Raw genomic sequence first — 20533 nt, 5'->3', positions numbered from 1 at the left:
CCAGTGTTGGATCTGAGCTTCTCCTGATTGTTCCTGTGACCTGCTGCTCTGTATAGCTAAGTGCTTTTTTGCTATTTTGTTGCCTTTTTTCTGTCCAGCTTGTCTTTTGTCTTGCTGGAAGCTCTGAGACGCAAAGGGTGTACCGCCGTGCCGTTAGTCTGGCACGGTGGGTCTTTTTTGCCCCCTTTGCGTGGGTTTCGCTTTAGGGTTTTTTGTAGACTGCAAAGTTCGCTTTACTGTCCTCGCTCTGTCTAAGAATATCGGGCCCCACTTTGCTGAATCTATTTCATCCCTACGTTTTGTCTTTTCATCTTACTCACAGTCATTATATGTGGGGGGCTGCCTTTTCCTTTGGGGTATTTCTCTGGGGGCAAGTCAGGCCTATTTTTCTATCTTCAGGCTAGCTAGTTTCTTAGGCTGTGCCGAGTTGCATAGGTAGTGGTTAGGCGCAATCCACAGCCACTTTTAGTTGTGTTTAGGATAGGATCAGGTGTGCAGTCTACAGAGTTTCCACGTCTCAGAGCTCGTTCTTTTGTTTTTGGGTATTTGTCAGATCACTGTGTGCGCTCTGATCGCTAGGCACACTGTGTCTCTGGATTGCCTTCATTACACCTTTCATTAGCAGACATAACAGACGTCCACCTGTGTGCAATCTAAGTGTCTCATGGTCTGTCGGTATGTACACACCTCTTCTGAAAGGCCAAAGATGTAGCAATGCCATTAAGCAAGAAGCACCACTAACCAAACAACACCATGAAGACCAAGAACATCTCCAAACAAGTCAGGATTGGTTAATTAAAAAAAATTCCCAATCTCTGATGATCCCCCCGAGCACATCAAACCCATAATCATCAAACAGAAAGAACATGGTACCACAACAAACCTGCCAAGAGAGAACTGCCCACAAAAACTATCAGCTTGGGCAATAAATTAGAAAGGCAGCACACAGATCAAAGGTAACCCTGATGGAGCAGCAGAGTTCCCAAGCAGAGAATGGAGTATAAATAAGCTGTACACGCAATAGAGGTGGCCTTTGTGCAAGAGTGGGCAAAAAAAGCCTTTGCTTACATACAAAAATTGCAAGGCTCGTTTTGAGTTTGCCAAAAAACATGTGGGATATTCTCCAAATATATGAAAAAAGGTGCTTTGGTCAGATGAGACCAAAATTTTACTTTTTGGCCACCAAGGTAAACGCTATGTCTAATGCCAAACCAACACAACTCATCACCCCAAGAACACCATTCCCACATTGAAAAATGGTGGTGGCAGCATCATACTGTGGGCATGTTTTTCAGTCAGCAGGGACCGGGAAAATGGTCCAACTCGAGAGGAAAATGGATGGTGCAAAATACAGGGATATTCTTGAGCAAAACCTGCTTCAGTCTGTCAGTGATTTCTGACTGGGATGGAGGTTCACCTTCCAACAAGACAATGACCCAAAGCATACTGCTAAAGCAACACTCGAGTGGTTTAAGGGGAAACGTGTAAATGTTTTGGAGTGGCCTATTTAAAGCCCAGATCTTGATCCAATTGAGAATCTGTGGTCAGACTTGAATATTGCTGTTCACCAGAGGAATCCATCTAACTTCAATAAGCTGAATAAGTTTTGCCTTCAGGAATGCACAAAAATCCCAGTGGCAAGATGTGGACAGCTCAAAGAGACTTATCCAAAGCAAATTGCAAATTTAATTGAGGCAAAAGTACTGGAGGGTGAATACTTATGCATATTGAAGTACGCAGATATTTTGTAATATTTGTTGTTTGCATCACAATAAAAAGAAAAACAAATGTTCACAATTGTAGGCATGTTCTTTACATAAACTGATGCAAACTCTCAAAAAAACTGTGAAATTCCAGATTGTGAGGTCGCAAAACACGAAAAATGCCAAGAGGTGACTACTTTCAAAAACCACTGTACAGTATATAGGCTGTATTTATGAATTCATAACAAAGTCTGATATATGGGGTTCAATAACATGATCATTTCAGTGTTCTTCTGGTTTCTAGATCAACAATCGGACTGACTAATAAAAGAATAGACAGACAGATAGACTGATAGTAAAGACTGAAAAGTGCTTGGATCTGTTACAATTCTTGGAGCAAATAGTGGCAGTGCTAAAATGTATGGTATAAGCAGATTTTCTCACAGTGCTTGCGGTGATCTCATTGACGTCACTGCAGTTCCTCGGACCACTCACAATGAAGTGTGGGAATGCAGCTTCAATGATAGGTGGTGAACTCTATGACAGTACCGCTCATCACTGTAGCTGTGCTCGCAGCACCTCATTGTGCTATGGTTTTCAGCATGGACGGTCGCATCATGGCACTGTTCAGGTGGTTGAAAACCACATATAGCAGAGATGGATTATGGCATGGGAGATTATAGCTTATCTGCTCTTTGGACAGGTGAGGGATATGGTTGTTTACTATTTTTGTTTTTTTACAGGGGACATAGACATTGGTGGATTAGGCGTAAGGTAAGTATTTTTGTTGTTTATTATTTTAAGTTTTTTACAGAGGAAAAAGGCTTCAATGGAATAGGCACAAGGTGAGTATAACAGTGTTTTTCTTATTTTTAAATAAATGTGGAAAACAGGGTGTTGATTTTTATTTCAAATAAAGGACTTTATTCTGGCTGTGTCTTTGTTACAATATGACTATGGGGTTAGTAATGAGGGCGTCTTACAAAGCCTCTCCATTACTAACCTCTGGGCTTGATGTCACCTGCCATTGCCACAGGGCAAGTGGGAATAGTGAGGCTAAGCACCAGATTTGGCACATCTTATGGATGTGCCATTTCTGGGGCAGCTGAGCGCTGAAGCTGGTAGCCTGTGGAGAGGTAATATCTCTGACTTCATCCCAGGCTATTAATATCAACCCACAGCTAACTGGTTAATCTTTGATGGTTTGAATTTATAGAGGGACCCTATGTCATTTTTTCTGGGGTCTCCTGTAAATTAACCAGTAAAGGCTACGCAAACAGCTGTGGCCGGTATTTAATAGCCTGGGATATTGTCCCAGATTAACATCAGCCCCCAGGCGTGTGCTTTCCCTCTGCTGGTGCTGGTCATAAAATTTGTGTGGGAGCCCATGCCGTTTTTATTTAATTATTTTACACAGAAGTTACACAGCTGCTGAATCATTGTCTCATGTTACGCTGTACTCTGCAATGGTGAGAGCTGCTTTCAGCAGTCGACTGGCGCCTGGAAACAGTACGAACTGTACTGATTCTTCCCAGGTGCCAGTATATGTCACATTGATGACACACATATGTCATTCATGTGTCATCACTGTGTATGTGAAATGCCGAAGAAAATAATGGATGGCACTCACCAATGCGGTTCTCACTTGCATTCTTAGACGCTGTGCGGCTCAGGCACAACGGGAGACATGTGCAAGGTACACTGACTGGAGCGCGAAACAGCTGTAGTCCGTTCCTTGCACATGTCTCCCGTGCCTGAGCTGCAGAGCATCTAATAAAGCAAGTGAAAACCGCATTAGTGAGTGCCATTCATTATTTTCTTCAGCATTACGGATTTCCTGCATGTTTTTTTCATATGGATTGAGAATCTACAGCGGTGGTTTTGGAGGCTATATGGCATTTGTGACTTAGTGTGGTTAACCTCATTTCACTACTTTAAGGCAATGTTCCCCAACTCCGGTCCTCAAGACCCATCAACAGGTCATGTTTTCAGGATTTCCTTGGTATTGCACAGGTGATAATTTCATCACCTGCTCAAGCATTAATTCTATCACCTATGCAATACTAAGGAAATCCTGAAAACATGACCTGTTGGTGGGTCTTGAGGACTGGAGTTGAGAAACACTGCTTTAAGGTAAAGGCGACGCAGTGGTGCCAAACACTTTTCTGCTGTTGGCTCAGACTGTATGTGTGCAGCACGCATTTTGTCCGTGCTGCACAAATAAAACTGACATGTCTGCAGGTTTTTCACATGTGCGCACCACCATTGAATACAATGGGTCTGCGTATGTCCGTATTTACGGTCCTTAAAAAACGGAACGAATACTGACATAAGAAACGGACAGGTGAAGGAGGCCTTAGATAGTCCCAATAGTCCAGAAAATCCAAATGTCTTGTCTGTAAATTCAACCAAATCCTCATTTAATATCTCAATATGACATGGGACTTACCGGAAAGCATATGAAAAAGAAATTAGAGTGAAAGTGACCACATGATGCACTATCATTACAATGGAGTCTTTTCTCCATGCGTCCATATACAAAGTAGCGTAAGTAGAATGTGCATAGAAACTGCCTTGGATTAGATATACAAGTGCAATTTCCTTGGGGACAGTAACTCTCGACTTCCAACCTAAACTCCGTCAAAGAGAAAACATAAATGTGTCATATAAATTAATAAAGGCCAATTAGTTGTAATTTATAGTGGAAAAGTAATGAATGGAAAACGAGATAACACATACATATTCACAGGACATAACTAGTCACAAATGTGCCATGTTTAATCCATCTTTTACTCTTCCTTTTAGGAAAGTCATGGATTTCACAGCTGAAAATGGAAAATGCATTGCCCCTCAGCTATGGGCTTCCTATTCTATCAATGACAGCTGTAGATATTAAAGTTCCATATACACCAGCCGACAGATGGAATTGAAGTACCACGGATCTGCTACTTGCTGGTTGGCGATCGTTTATTTGCCTGCATACACTGCATGATCACCGATAAATTGTTTAGTTCGCATATGCTGACATTGTTTTTGGCAGCACAATTTTAGGCAAACTATAATTCGCTGGTAGGTTGGGTGACCAGCAGCCTGTTTAGACTGCACGATTATTATGAAATGATTGTTCCTAGGAGTGAACGTTAACAATAACCATGCAGAATAAGGACACATTTACTTAAATTCTAATTAGGGCTGAAGAGGATGCGGTTTGAACCTCCCATTTACTATTCAGGAGGATAAGTGCGGTGGGATGCAATAGAGAATGCATTTATTGAAATCCACAGTAAAGTAGGTTTAATAGTAAATTATATTGCATTAAATTTTCAGCTAAATGCCACCATTAGGGAGTATGTAAATTAAGATGGTAGAAAAATTATACATTTTAAATATACATTGCAAGCCAAACCCTTAAACAAGATCATATTTCTATTTAGCGACTCTGGCAACATGTGAGAAGCTGCACAACTTCTCCAGACTTACGTTGTCACAATTGATGGATGATATAGATGTTATTACATTGTAATTAGTGTAGTACCATGGCAGACCTCAAGAATACTAACTACAGGAATACCAGAAAATGAAGTAATATGGAGTGTCTGGTTAATATTACCTTGTACGCTCCAAAGGAAACCATACATGTGGGAACTATGAAATGTATGTGAGGGCTACATGACTCTTTTTTAAATCATACATTTTGGAGGAATAAAAAGGATTGGGAATGTTGAATGTTCTTGCCTCATTCCAAATGGCATTGCAAGAAGTGTCTGACAGCTGCCATCTCCCCTCTTCCTACTGCGGGCACATAAATGCCCTGCCAAATTGAACATGCATGTATATGTGGGATCGTTGGGCTCCAGTGTTCCAAGTCCTCTCTCCAAATGTGCCTTCCTGATGTTGCATCAATGCCTGGGGTCTGTGTGCCCACCTGAACCTGGAGCTTAGAGGACCCACCTCAGGTAAGGTAAGCTTAACAATCCCCTAAGTGCTGCAAAACCATCTAACCCAAAAGATGGCGATTCAGAATTGCTTATTTGTCCAGACTGTGACAATGTATAATTTCCAAAAGATGATTGGCCAATATGATCAAAATCAGCTATTTAGGCTGACATTATGGGCATGCTTTTTCCCCCTAGACAGAAAAAACAACAACAATTGGTCTGGAAGCAAGTCATTTGTAAAGGAATCACCTACCAGCACATGCTCACTTGTGAAGTCTTCTACTAAGAGAGACAGATGATATTTGAAATGATTCAACACAACACCTTCTTTGCCAAGAGCGCAGGTCTGTCAGCTGTCCAGCCATTCACACAAAGCTTTTCATACATGAATGTCAGATTGAAAGAGTCACAGCTGACTCCTGGCATAACTTGGTGAGTTTGTATCTTTCATGTAGCAGATGTCATGGACAGCAGACCACAACAGCTGTGCTGCTTAGTAAAGATGAGGTCTTCATGCATGTGCTCAATCACATAGACTGAACTGTGCCACATTCCAGCATAGACCCTATGTAAATCATCAGTGAGATATTACAGAGTAATTATCTAACATGACCACTCAATAGGAAACCCCACAATCTAGGATCTCGCTATCTACAAATTGATTGTAACCGAAATGTGAAATTACATCCGTTTAAGTAAGATATGGAATTTTGTAGCTGAAATTTAGTTTCTTTCCCAAAACATAATCTGTTCTTTTGTTACATTTTAGGGTGATAAGGTTTACATACCATGAAACGTAGAAGGAGGGTCATGAAAGAAGTTGTGTTCAGTGAAGAAAAGGAGGTAGAAACAGTAAGACCATGAACAACTGTAGAAGAGGAGTTTCCATGCACTCTCCGGGACCTTTTCTGCTTCTTTTGGCTGCAGATGACACCATTTGATAAATGGCTGTAGGGGAAGGCAGAAATCTTATTAATGCGTTTAAACCAGGGATTTGTCATGGTGAATATTTAGTGCCTGTTGGATTAACCTGCGGAGTCAAAACATGGCAAGTATGAGGTTTCTGAAAGTTCTCTAAGGCCTTATTCGGAAGTCAGACTTTTTCATGCATTCAAAAAATTGGTGCCAGTGTCATGAGTGTCTTGGATCTGTGTGTCACGAATGTACGATACGTGTGTCCGTTTTTTCCCACCAGTGTGTGTTCAGCGTTTTTAATGGATGGCTAAAGACATAAATAAAGTACAAACCCTTTCCTATATTTTGCTATTTTAAACACAGACAGCACACGGACGGGTACACCGTCTGCTCACGGATGCTATCTGTGATTTTCAAAGAGCCCATAGACTTGTATTGGCAGACATATCTACTTGAGTTCTGCATGGACACACGTTCTGTGAAAACCCTGACATGTGAACAGCCCCATAGACTATGATGGGTTGTATCTGTGTAAAGCATAGAACACGGACATCTGAGTGAGGCCTAAATTCAATAAGAAGGTAACTACATAAAAGAATACTGCCTTATAAGCAGTGACTACAAGAACAGGTGTTAGTAGCAGATAATTCACTAACGGCAAGAAAATCTTACAAAGAAAACTACACACATATTATAAACTCCACATGTCTAAAAATGAAACAACATAACGTGGGCCTAAAGGGAGCTACTGTGTTCTTCTGTTTGCTAGCTATGTTTAGGATTGGAGGTAATCATACCTCTTGTATCCCTCAGCAGTTTCCCTGTGCTGCTCTACTGCTCTATGACTAAGGTCTAAAATTAGGATTTAGCTACCAGGAGATACAAACATGGGACACAGCACTCACCGGCCATACTGCAGATCATCACGTTTTCTTCAGATACTGGACATTGTACGTCATGCAAAGATTTTTTCTGACAACTATGTGAAAACGTGTTATCTTCTCTCACACATACCATTCCTGCACTGGTTTTGCTATCTACCACTGCAGTTTTTTTTCAGCTTAATGATGGACAGCATATTGAAAGATCTAAAGAGAAGCTAGAAAATGCTAATTCAACAATTGGAATCAACTCTCTTTATCGAGATCATTTAATAGGTCACACTGGACCATGGAACTTATGATCAGTCAATCATCCAATTACCGTATTTTCTGGCGTATAAGACGACTGGGCGTATAAGACGACCCCCAACTTTTCCATTTCAAATATAGAGTTTGGGATACACTCGCTGTATAAGTCGGGGGTCATCTTATATGCCGGGTGTCGTCTTATACGGCGTGTGCGGAGCTCTGAGGTCGCCGCATATGGTGCAGGGAGTGGTCCCGGATGGTTCCCAGGTTCTGGAGGAGAGGAGACTCTTCTTCAGGCCCTGGGATGCATATTCATGTAAAAAAAAAGAATTAAAATAAAAAATAGGGATATACTTCCGTTCCCAGGGATGCATTGCGCGAAGGACCTTTGTGACATCATGGTCGCGTGACCGCGATGTCATCTCAGGTGATTCACGCAATGCATCCCTGGGAACGGAAGCCACCGCATGCACCGCTGAGAGCCGGGAGAACTCCGGGGGCCATAGGAAAGTAAGTATATCCCTATTTTAATCCTTTTTTTGCATGAATATTGTACCCAGGGCCTGAAAGAGAGTCTCCTCTCCTGCAGACCCTGGGTACCATCCGGGACTGCTCCCTGCACCATATGTGGCGACCTCAGAGCTCTGCACATGCCGTACCCAGCGTATAAGATGACTCCCGACTTTTGATAAGATTTTCAGGGCTTAAAAAGTCGTCTTATATGCCGTAAAATATGCTACTTTTCAGCCTTTGAATATGAAAGAATTTTGTAAAACTGGCTGAAATAAATTTGTAAAAGCACTTGACCAAAAGCGAAAATGTCTACATGTCAATCACATATTAATCACTTTTTTTCATAGCTGTGCCTTTTGTGAGGCAGTGAGGGGAATTATATGTGAGGGACGGTATGTAACCCACAGGATACGCATAGAAGCATACTGAGGCCTCTGGAGTGCATTGCAGTCACAGACATAGTTGTGGTTGCAGTGCAAGATAAAAGTAAGTTTGGTCTTGGACAAGCTATTTGGCCAAGGCAGATTTAAGGAAACCCAGCATGGGCTTTTATTTTTGGAGTGAACTACAGGATGGTGGAGCCGGGTCTTTCAAGTGACCCATGGCCACAGATCTCATTTAAAAACCCTGCAGCAAAGGTTGGGTGTGTTAGTGTTTGTTTGCAAGCTGCAGAGAAAGTGGCTCTGCAACATCCGGCTTGGGTGAAGCTAATATAGAGCCAAGAGAAGCAAAATGCCTGGCGCCCCTAAGCATGATACAGTGGTGCAGTTGCCCACAGCAACCAGTTTCGGAGACGGACTGTTTTGACGCCCCTGCTGCTATCCGGAGGATATCGTTTGCCTTTAATTTTTGAGTTTTTGGAAAATAAAGACATTTGCGCTGAACTTTACTGGGACACTGCCTCATTACCGCATGGTGTGAATACCGCCGCACTACATTTCATACACTAGCACAATGGTTTGGAGGAAAAAAAAACATTATATGGGTATGTGCACACATTACATTTAGTAAAAAAAAAAGTTTTAGGCTACGTTCACATTAGCGTTTTGCGTGTTTGCGTCGGGCGACGCAGCGGCGACGCATGCGTCATGCACCCCTATATTTAACATGGGGGACGCATGGACATGCGTCCATTGTGCTGCGTTGTGTGATGCATGCATTTTTTTTGCCGCAAGCGTCGGGCGCAGAAAACGCAACAAGTTGCATTTTTCTTGCGTCCAAATTTCGGCAAAAAAGGACGCATGCGTCGCAAAACGCAGCGTTTTTGCGTGCGTTTTGGTGCGTTTTTATTTGCGTCGTGCGTTGCATCGCCGACGCAGCGGCGCACAATGCAAACGTAAACGTAGCCTTAGAGGGAAAAATGGAAAGTCAAATTTGTGCATTTTTGATACATTTTTGCTTGTGTTTTTCCTATTCATTTCATTGGGTGAAAAATGCAGCAAAAACGCTAAAAGAGTTGTCATGCTACAGATATGAATGTTCAAATATGAAAGGAAAAGATAAGCAACACATGCTTGAGATTTAATACATCTCATTCACTGTTGGTACAGTAAAACCCTGCAGATGTGGAAAATCATGGCAAAAAAGCAACGTGTGAACAAGCTCTATATCTGACATTCATTAACGCTATATTTATTATAATATTATACATGTTAAATAGTTTCTAAGTATAAGTGATCAAAAATGTGAGAACCCATCTACCAATGGCATGGTAACCTTAATGCATGTTCCATCTTAATGATTGTTTGGGTTTTGTACTGCAGGTTGTACATCATTTTGTTTGGACATGCTAGCTAATTTGCTTTTGACCTATATACTCGTTCATGAAAAAAAACTTAAAGTGGGCTCCACTACTGGGCAACCCTCGCTTAATCTATTCTGCACCCCATAGAAAATAAAAATAGTGTATACTCACATTCTGCAGCAGTCTTTACAATTTCCGTAAGGGCAGATATGGAAGAGCTGCGGCCATTCAGTGGTCTCTGATTGGCATCAGCGGTCACATGACACAACAATGTCAGGTCACGTGCTGATAACAGCAGCACCAATATCACTGGTGCAGTGCACCTGCAGGATGGGAGTACAGATTGATTTTTTTATGGGGCTCTTATTTGAATAAGTACGGATTGTTCAGTAGTGGACAACCTTCTTAACTTTGGGGAACCCTTCATATACTTTACATGACTAACATCGGCAACGTATTTCGTGTGAGCTCTCAAAACAACTGGTATATGTTATAACATATATACTGTATATTATAACATATATATACACACATATATATATATATATATATATATATATATATATATATATAAGATATCTACTGTTAGCATGTGCGAAGGAAGTCATTAGGTTATGCTACTTTAGGTCATGTCACTTACAAAACAAATGGCTCATTGTTCCAAATGGAAACTGTCAAGTGGTAAAGGATGTTAGCTTGTTAAACATCATGTATTTTTGCTAGATAATATAGAAAGGCTTTGAAAGTCAATGTCAGTGTTGTATTTCAAAACTGATAACCTAAGAATGTGACTATAAAAGGCTGGTTTCATACTTGCGTACGAGAGGGCTGTGGATGGCGGCGTACATCCTCCTTTTTCCTCCATGAAACCATGCCTATGCTCTGTCTACAATCCACCTACTTCTCCTTGCGTCCTGCGGTGCCCTGAGTACCTATCTTTAACATTGGGTACGCAGAGACGTACGCTGTATGCGGATGCCTCCGCATGCGCCAAACTGTGCCAAATGCAACGTGTTGCATTTTCTTGTGGTCGGCGCAGCGTTCAAACGGCGCATGTGGAGGCATCCGCATACAGCGTACGTCCCCGCGTTCCCAATGTTAAATATAGGTACTCAGGGCACCGCAGGACGCAAGGAGAAGTAGGCGGAGGGTAGGCCTGGTTTCATGTATTTTAAAAGCAGTCTGACCCTAATATACAGGTCCTTCTCAAAAAATTAGCATATAGTGTTAAATTTCATTATTTACCATAATGTAATGATTACAATTAAACTTTCATATATTATAGATTCATTATCCACCAACTGAAATTTGTCAGGTCTTTTATTGTTTTAATACTGATGATTTTGGCATACAACTCCTGATAACCCAAAAAACCTGTCTCAATAAATTAGCATATTTCACCCATCCAATCAAATAAAAGTGTTTTTTAATAACAAACAAAAAAACCAACAAATAATAATGTTCAGTTATGCACTCAATACTTGGTCGGGAATCCTTTGGCAGAAATGACTGCTTCAATGCGGCGTGGCATGGAGGCAATCAGCCTGTGACACTGCTGAGATGTTATGGAGGCCCAGGATGCTTCAATAGCGGCCTTAAGCTCATCCAGAGTGTTGGGTCTTGCGTCTCTCAACTTTCTCTTCACAATATCCCACAGATTCTCTATGGGGTTCAGGTCTGGAGAGTTGGCAGGCCAATTGAGCACAGTAATACCATGGTCAGTAAACCATTTACCAGTGGTTTTGGCACTGTGAGCAGGTGCCAGGTCGTGCTGAAAAATGAAATCTTCATCTCCATAAAGCATTTCAGCCGATGGAAGCATGAAGTGCTCCAAAATCTCCTGATAGCTAGCTGCATTGACCCTGCCCTTGATGAAACCCAGTGGACCAACACCAGCAGCTGACATGGCACCCCACACCATCACTGACTGTGGGTACTTGACACTGGACTTCAGGCATTTTGGCATTTCCTTCTCCCCAGTCTTCCTCCAGACTCTGGCACCTTGATTTCCGAATGACATGCAAAATTTGCTTTCATCAGAAAAAAGTACTTGGGACCACTTAGCAACAGTCCAGTGCTGCTTCTCTGTAGCTCAAAAGTGGCTTTACCTGGGGAATGCGGCACCTGTAGCCCATTTCCTGCACACGCCTGTGCACGGTGGCTCTGGATGTTTCCACACCAGACTCAGTCCACTGCTTCCTCAGGTTCCCCAAGGTCTGGAATCGGTCCTTCTCCACAATCTTCCTCAGGGTCCGGTCTCCTCTTCTCGTTGTACAGCGTTTTCTGCCACATTGTTTCCTTCCAACAGACTTACCATTGAGGTGCCTTGATACAGCACTCTGGGAACAGCCTATTTGTTGAGAAATTTCTTTCTGGGTCTTAAGGCCCCTTCACATTAAGCGACGCTGCAGCGATACCGACAACGATCCGGATCGCTGCAGCGTCGCTGTTTGGTCGCTGGAGAGCTGTCACACAGCGGCTGCGCTTAGTAACCCGATGTTTACCCTGGTTACCATGCTAAAAGTAAAAAAAAACAAACACTAGATACTTACCTACCGCCGTCTGTCCTCCAGCGCTGTGCTCTGCTTCTCTGCACTCCTCCTGTACTGTCTGTGAGCCGGAAAGCAGAGCGGTGACGTCACCGCTCTGCTTTCCGGCTCACAGTCAGTGCAGGAGGAGAGCAGAGCACAGCGCTGGAGGACAGACGGCTGTAGGTAAGTATCTAGGGTTTGTATTTTTTTACTTTTAGCATGGTAACCAGGGTAAACATCGGGTTACTAAGCGCGGCCCTGCGCTTAGTTACCCGATGTTTACCCTGGTTACCAGTGAAGACATCGCTGGATCGGTGTCACACACGCCGATCCAGCGATGTCAGCAGGAGATCCAGCGACGAAATAAAGTTCTGGACTTTATTCAGCGACCAACGATCTCCCAGCAGGGGTCTGATCGTTGGTCGCTGTCACACATAACGATTTCATTAACGATATCGTTGCTACGTCACAAATAGCAACGATATCGTTAACAATATCGTTATGTGTGAAGGTACCTTTACCCTCTTGCTTGAGGGTGTCAATGATGGCCTTCTTGACATCTGTCAGGTCGCTAGTCTTACCCATGATGGGGGTTTTGAGTAATGAACCAGGCAGGGAGTTTATAAAAGCCTCAGGTATCTTTTGCATGTGTTTAGAGTTAATTAGTTGATTCAGAAGATTAGGGTAATAGGTCGTTTAGAGAACCTTTTCTTGATATGCTAATTTATTGAGACAGGTTTTTTGGGTTATCAGGAGTTGTATGCCAAAATCATCAGTATTAAAACAATAAAAGACCTGACAAATTTCAGTTGGTGGATAATGAATCTATAATATATGAAAGTTTAATTGTAATCATTACATTATGGTAAATAATGAAATTTAACACTATATGCTAATTTTTTGAGAAGGACCTGTAGGTGATAACTTTAAGTAGTGCGAATAAGACCAGGTTCACATCTATCCTGTGCTCTACGCTGAGCACTGCGTCTGATTTTCTGTCTAAATTCCAGAAAAACTGGAGCTATTCAGTGTAACGTGACAGAGGCACTTTTCACTCTGTTCCAGCAGTGTCCATCTTTTTATGCCGACAAAAACAATTGCTCTACTACATAATTGTGGATGCCTAAAAAAGACAGACACACTACCAGATCGGAGGCCAAATGAAGGTTAAACAGAATGGCTCAGTTGGGGGTTCTGTCTCAAGCCCATTTTTCAGGAGTTTATTTGGAAACCCAGGACCAAGAACTCAATGTAAAGTACTGTATAATTGTGAAATAAAACTAACCCTTTAAGGGAGGTCATATACAATAAATAAAAGTTGGTCGATGGTAAATGTTTGTCTAGTCCAGTAAATACCGTAGTTCTTTTTCCGACTCCACCACATTTTAGTTGATGTTGGCAATTACAGTTTTAAAAGCATCCATATACAGTGCTCAGCATAAATGAGTGCACTCCTTTTGAGAAGTAAGATTTCAATCAATATCTCACTGAACACAAGAACAATTTCCAAAATTTTGACAAGCCTGAGTTTCATAAAAACAAAAATTCAACCCAACTTTCATTTCAAAATTTTCAGTGTTACTCAAATAGTTGATCCAGACCACATCAAAAACTACTACATCTAGTATTTTCTATGACTTCCATGATTTTTAAGGACAGTACCAAGTCTTCTAGGCATGGAATGAATAAGTAGGCAAATTTTTTCCATGTTTCAAGAACAATGTCTTTTATAACCTGGATGCTGGATAGAGAGTGATGCTCAACTTGTCTCTTCAGAATTTCCCGTAGGTGTTCAGTTGGGTTCAGATCCGGACACATACATACGGAATAGCTTTCACCCTGTTCTTCTTCAGAAATGCAACAGTGACCATAGATACTGTATGTGTTTTGGATTATTGTCAAGTTGGAAACTATACACCTACCAAGGGCATAGAGTAATGGTAGCATCTTCTCTTTCAGTATACAGCAGTACATCTGTTCATTCATAATACCATCAATGAAATGTAGCTCCTCGACACTAGAAGCACTTATGTAGCCCCATATAAAGACAATGCCACCACCAGGTTTCACTGTACACACCATACATTTTTCACTGTACCCAGGGCTGGCGTCAGCACCCGACGCACCTGGGCAAGTGCCAGGGCCCTGGCGAGACTGGGGGCCCTTTCATGGTATGGTACACTGAGGCTCCGGGGGGTCACTGCAGGCAGGGCCGGCGTTAGGAGCAGGCAGCTGCCTAGGGCCCGCCCCCTCAGCTAGCACGCCAGCGCCGCGTCTGCCAGTAAAGTTCAAAGCAATAATGGAGGAGAGAACGTCAGCTGACGCTCCCTCTCCCATCATTCCCCATCCTGCCTCTGACACTGCGGGTGCGCAATGATGCCATCGCGCACTCACTGTGTGCCAGGCAGTGCAGCCGCTGAGACAGGAGCAGGGAGCAACATGGGCACAAGGAGAGGTGAGGAGTGTTTTTTTTTTTTACTATAACAGTGAGTACTGGACTGTGGGGTCATTCTCGAGGGGGGAGATGCGGGCTGTGCTATATACTACAAGGCTGTGCTATATGCTACGTCAGCTGTGTTAAATGCTATGTGGGCTGTGTTATGTGCTACGTGGCTGTGCTATATACTGCGTGGGCTGAGTTATATGCTACGTAGCTGTGCTATATACTACGTTGCTGTGCTTTATACTACGTGGGCTGTGTTATATGCTACGTGGGCTGTTATATGCTATGTGGCTGTGCTATATACTACGTGGGCTGTGTTATATACTACATGGCTGTGCTATATACTACATGGCTGTGTTATATAATACATGGACTGTGTTATATACTATGTGGCTGTGTTATATACTACGTGGCTGTGTTATATGCTATGTGGCTGTGCTATGTACTATGTGGGCTGTGTTATGTAATATGTGGCTGTGCTATATACTATGTGGCTGTGCCTGTGCTATATACAATGTGGGCTGTCATATGCTACGTGGCTGTGTTATATACTATGTGGCTGTGATATATACTACGTGGCTGTGTTATATGCTATGTGGCTGTGCTATGTACTATGTGGGCTGTTATGTACTATGTGGCTGTGCTATATACTACGTGGCTGTGCTATATATAAGGTGGGCTGTGTTATATGCTATGTGGCTGTGCTATATACTACGTGGGCTGTGTTAAATACTATGTGGCTGTGCTATATACTACGTGGCTGTCCTATATACTACGTGGCTGTCCTATATACTACGTGGGCTGCGTTATATGCTATGTGGGCTGTGTTATATACTATGTGGGCTGTGTTATATACTACGTGGCTGTGCTATATACTACCTGATTGTGCTATATACTATGTGGGCTGTGTTATATGCTACGTGGGCTGTGTTATATACTACGTGGGCTGTGCTATATACTACGTGGGCTGTGTTATATGCTATGTGGGCTGTGCTATATACTATGTGGGCTGTGTGATATGCTATGTGGCTGCGTTATATACTACCTGGCTGTGCTATATACTATGTGGCTGTGATATATACTACGTGGGCTGGTCATATGCTTTGTGGCTGTGTTATATACTACTTGGCTGTGCTATATACTACGTGGCTGTGCTATATACTACGTGGCTGTGCTATATGCTACCCATTTTGCACTTTTACAAATGTTCTACATTAATACTTTCTAATGTTTACTTTAAAAAGTTTTCTATTAAAAAATTGTCATATTCAATGTATGCAGTTTTTTCTTTGCAGCAAGTTCAGCTAACAATAAAATGCCTACTGGTAACTTAGGAAGAGGGAGTAGGTCACAAAAATTGGCATATAAGGGGTTGACTTATATAAAGCCCCTCTGCTGTATGGCATTCTAGAATTTACAATAGCTATCACTCATGTAAGAAGTGAAATATTTGGCATTGTACTATACCTATATTTCTCTGCTGTATCTGTGCATCATGAATCGTGGTATGTTTTAAAGGGGGGGGTACCACTGAGACTCCTTCGCCCGGGGCCCTCAAAAATCTGGAGCCGGCCCTGATTGTACCCCTCAATTTTACGATGCCATACAGTTTTGACACCACCAGCCCGAAAAAAATTTATCTTGGTCTTATCACTTATAAGATTGCACTTACTGCATGTGTTTGGGGGACACTCGCTTGGCACGGGATTCAAGCACACGGTTTTTCACTTAAACATGTGGGTTTACTTTATACAGCATAAACCACCAAAACCAACAACAGATGGACAGTCTTTACATCAGGCTTCACATCATTAGCTTGCGTCACTAAACACGCTAATCCTAATCTGACCAGTTGCCGTAGGTGACCGCACAGTTCATAAAATATCATAAGCACCAACAGTCTATGGTACCTTACGGGAGCTCCTGCTCCACCTGCTGACTCCTTGTCAGTCCTTTCTCCTGCCTGGGAAAGCTGCCTTACGGGGTTCACCAACTTGCCTGGCAGGCACACATCGGTCAGTACAGAGCCCCCGAAGGATGGTAGCTTCCCCAATACAGACCGTCCAGGCCACGGTCTCTCAGGTGCTTCCAGGAAGACTCCACTCACCGGAGCTTCCAACACAGACCGTCCAGGACCACGGTCTCACTGTGCGCTATTCAGGATGTCCATCCCACCTGGGACCGTCCAACACACAGGCATGTGGCCTGTCTGGGTGCTATTCTGGACGTTCGTCCAACACCCAGGCCACCAGGTCCAAAGCCCCACCACATGCTATTCAGGGAGATAGCACTCCCAACACATAGGCTCTTTCAGGACCTACAGCACAGACCATTCAGGTCCACATTCTCAACCATGTGACCCACACCCTGGTCACATTATCAAGCTGTAACCACTCCCCTAGATGGGAGGTGTGTGTGTGGCTGTTTCGACCCGCCCATCTCTCATAACTAGCCCTGCCAGCCTCCCTTCATAATTATACCAACAACTATACTTGTGGGACTACAGGTCCCATAACAACAACATTGCTTTAAGCTGACAGCGCTGAGTATCTTCCTCTGCGACACACATACCGGCCATTCACAACAATGCCGGACTTTGTATCACCATCATATTTATGCGTGCAACTGCCATGCACTCTCACGGCCTCAATACGCCTCCGTGCATATCCTGGGAAGACCATGCAGTGCCCCCTACCTGTAAAAGGGGTCACTGCATCACACACTCCATATCATAAAGTCCCAGTGGCCTTCATATTTTTTACCATGGGCCCTTGCAAATTATAGGCGGGCATTTTGTGCATGAGCTTTGTTCATAGACGACACCCATGCATGCCATTCCTCTGCAGTGTACACTGTATTTTGTCATGGGAAACACTCACCCCGGTTTGGCTTTTTACTTATTTAGTTAACTACACTGAACTTGCATGTCGACTTACTTCAAACTTTCTCATTAAAAGACGCTCCTGTTTAAGTGTTAATTTCCGTGGTTGGCCTACACGTCCCTGTGATGACTGTTGCAGTCTTCTTTCAGTATTTTGGCTGATAACCCAGGTCTCCCCACAAAAAAAAAAAAAATTAAGGTGCCAAAGTTTATTTAATTGATTTAGGGTATCTTGAGGGTCCTGAATTAAAACATCCCATTACTTTTGCTGAATTGGTTCTAGTTTTTGAAATAATTTATCCATGAAAATAATGCATTCCCCCAATGCTGTCACGGGTATGTCAGAAGCTGCAGACAGTTGCACTGCATCTAGCTGCAGAAGGTCTCTGCATTTGGCTTTGCAGACACCTTCTTAACCCTTCTAACTCTTTCACCCAGTGGCAACCTTTATCCGGATCTAATTGACACAACTGGACCTGGGTGTTTCTATCCCAGCTGTCTTTAGTGGTAATGGGGATCGACTAGTGCTTACCCCATCATTCCCTAAGAAGGGCTTATCACCAGGGTCAGGCAGGAATTAGGTTTCTGCTCGGCGATAGGTGCAGAACCTATATATAGACGTTTAGGACAGACATGGTGACTTTAGATTTGCCTAGGGGTCTCCACTACCACTATAGACAGCTGGGATAGACGAACAAGGAGAATACTTATCTTGAGTAGACTCAGAGATGTAACACAGATGTCCTCTTGCAACACCAAAGAGGAAGCTAGCTGATTGCTATAGCGCCAAGCCTCAACAGGGGGAAGTAGAAATATCACCAGCAACTCCCAACAGCAGGCTGGAAGTCTATAAACACCCAGGTCCAGGCGTGTCAATTAGATCTGGAAAGGTTGCCACTGGGTCAAAGAGTCAGATGGGTTATGAATGTGTCTGCAAAGTCAAGTGCAGAGACTTTCTGCAGCTAGATGCAGTGCGACTGTCTGTAGCTTCTGACATACCCGTGACAAATGCAACATGTTTGGGATAACAAATACAATAGCTTTTGGTCTTTTTGTCTGTCTTTTAATTCTTTATCATTGTTTTGGGTAATGAAATATCCCATATAATTATTTAGCACTTCAATTTGCAGGCTTACAATGCTAGAAAACTGACTGTTTGAAGCAGAAATTCTACTGTAATTAATTAACTATTATATAGTTCAGAAATTAGAGCCAATCTGACAAAACAGAAGTCATATTCTTAATCAGCACCATAAACTTAATATACCACTCTTCAGACATTGTTGGCACCAAAATCAGTGTTTACCAGTGTAAGTAAAGCTTTCATCTTTCTTGTGTAAAGAAATTATTTTATTTCTCATGTCTTGTGACATTTCTCTTCCTTGTGGTGCCATCGCTAACAGCATGAAATGGGATGGAGTTTGCTTTATTAAGTAACACCCTTTTAGAGTCAACTGTCTGCTGGACACCTGTTTAAGTAACCCCTTTCTGACCTCGGATGAGATAGTACATCCGAGGTCAGATCCCCCGCTTTGATGCAGGGCTCCGGCGGTGAACCCACATAAAAGCCGGGACATGTCACTGTTTTGAACAGCTGACATGTGCCTGCAATAGCGGCGGGTGAAATCGTGATTCACCCGCCGCTATTAACTGACAGCGGCATTTAACTACCGCTTCCGGCCACGCGGCCGGAAATGAGCGCATCGCCGACCCCCGTCGCATGATCGAGGGTCAGCGGTGCATCAGAATGGTAACCATAGAGGTCCTTGAGATCCCGGCTAGCTGTGAGCACCACCCTGTGGTCGGCGCTCATAGCAAGCCTGTTATTAAGCTACATAGCAGTGATCTGATGATCGCTCCTATGTAGCAGAGCCGATCGAGTTGTGCCAGCTTCTAGCCTCCCATGGAGGCTATTGAAGCATGGCAAAAGTAAAAATAAATGTGAAAAAATATGAAAGTTTAAATCACCCCCCTTAAGCTCTCACATGACTATATTGATGGAAAAATAAAAAAGTTATGGCTCTGGGAAGGAGGGGAGCGAAAAACGAACACGGAAAAACGGAAAATCCCAAGGTCATGAAGGGGTTAATTATTAGACTTACCTGTAGTTGAATGCTTGTAAATTTAGAATTTTGCTATCTAAACTTTGGCTTTGCTCCTATGACTTTCACTGGGATGTAGTTTCTTACCTAGTCTTGGATTAATTTGTTGGAAAAATTGCTTTTTGGGGTGTGCAAAATAACAAATCTTGTATGTAATCACTGGCCTAAATATGTGGGTGTATATTGTAGTATGGTATCCCAAAGTAAATGTTGATTCGGAAAGGAAACTAAAGGTTTTCTGAGGAATCTGTTGGGGTGTACTCATTTATGCTGATACTGATCACTCAACGTCCGGAAGTAATTCTAAAAGGACAAAAGAGCTTTCATGGAAAGAATTTTTGTCCATTAGCTGTGTGACCTAAATACAGCCAACTACTACTATTGGACAAAAATATCAAACAAACACAATTTTTCAGATGATGATAGCTAAAAAGCTCATTCGTTGTTTTGTCTAAATCCACACAACATATTTTAGTTATGCAAGTCTTTGGTTCAACATGTCCTAGTACCTCATTCTTGTGACTGTCATTATTGCATTTGCATCTGTTTTTAATCTAGTTTTGTTTTGTGCTTTTTCTTTGTTTGCACCATATTTCTATTTTAATTTGCACCTTTTGAAGTCAATTTTATATG

General features: G+C 42.6%; 1 protein-coding gene across 4 annotated transcripts in view; it reads right to left on the bottom strand.

The window, feature by feature from the left end:
* The window catches only part of CERS1 (ceramide synthase 1), a 120052-nt gene that overhangs the window by 80158 nt on the left and 19361 nt on the right, over nucleotides 1-20533 (bottom strand). For all 4 annotated transcript variants that reach the window (XM_069767724.1, XM_069767722.1, XM_069767721.1 and 1 more), the window contains exons 2-3: nucleotides 6430-6589; nucleotides 4153-4333 (exon numbers count right to left, since the gene is read on the bottom strand). In XM_069767724.1, the coding sequence (XP_069623825.1) occupies nucleotides 4153-4333; nucleotides 6430-6589 (341 nt within the window). The remainder of the gene's footprint in view (nucleotides 1-4152; nucleotides 4334-6429; nucleotides 6590-20533) is intronic.

This window comes from Ranitomeya imitator, chromosome 1 (genome assembly GCF_032444005.1).
Source record: "Ranitomeya imitator isolate aRanImi1 chromosome 1, aRanImi1.pri, whole genome shotgun sequence".
Taxonomy (NCBI): domain Eukaryota; kingdom Metazoa; phylum Chordata; class Amphibia; order Anura; family Dendrobatidae; genus Ranitomeya; species Ranitomeya imitator.
The sequence above is the reverse complement of the archived record's forward strand: the minus strand, read 5'-3'. Positions and strand labels throughout refer to the sequence as shown.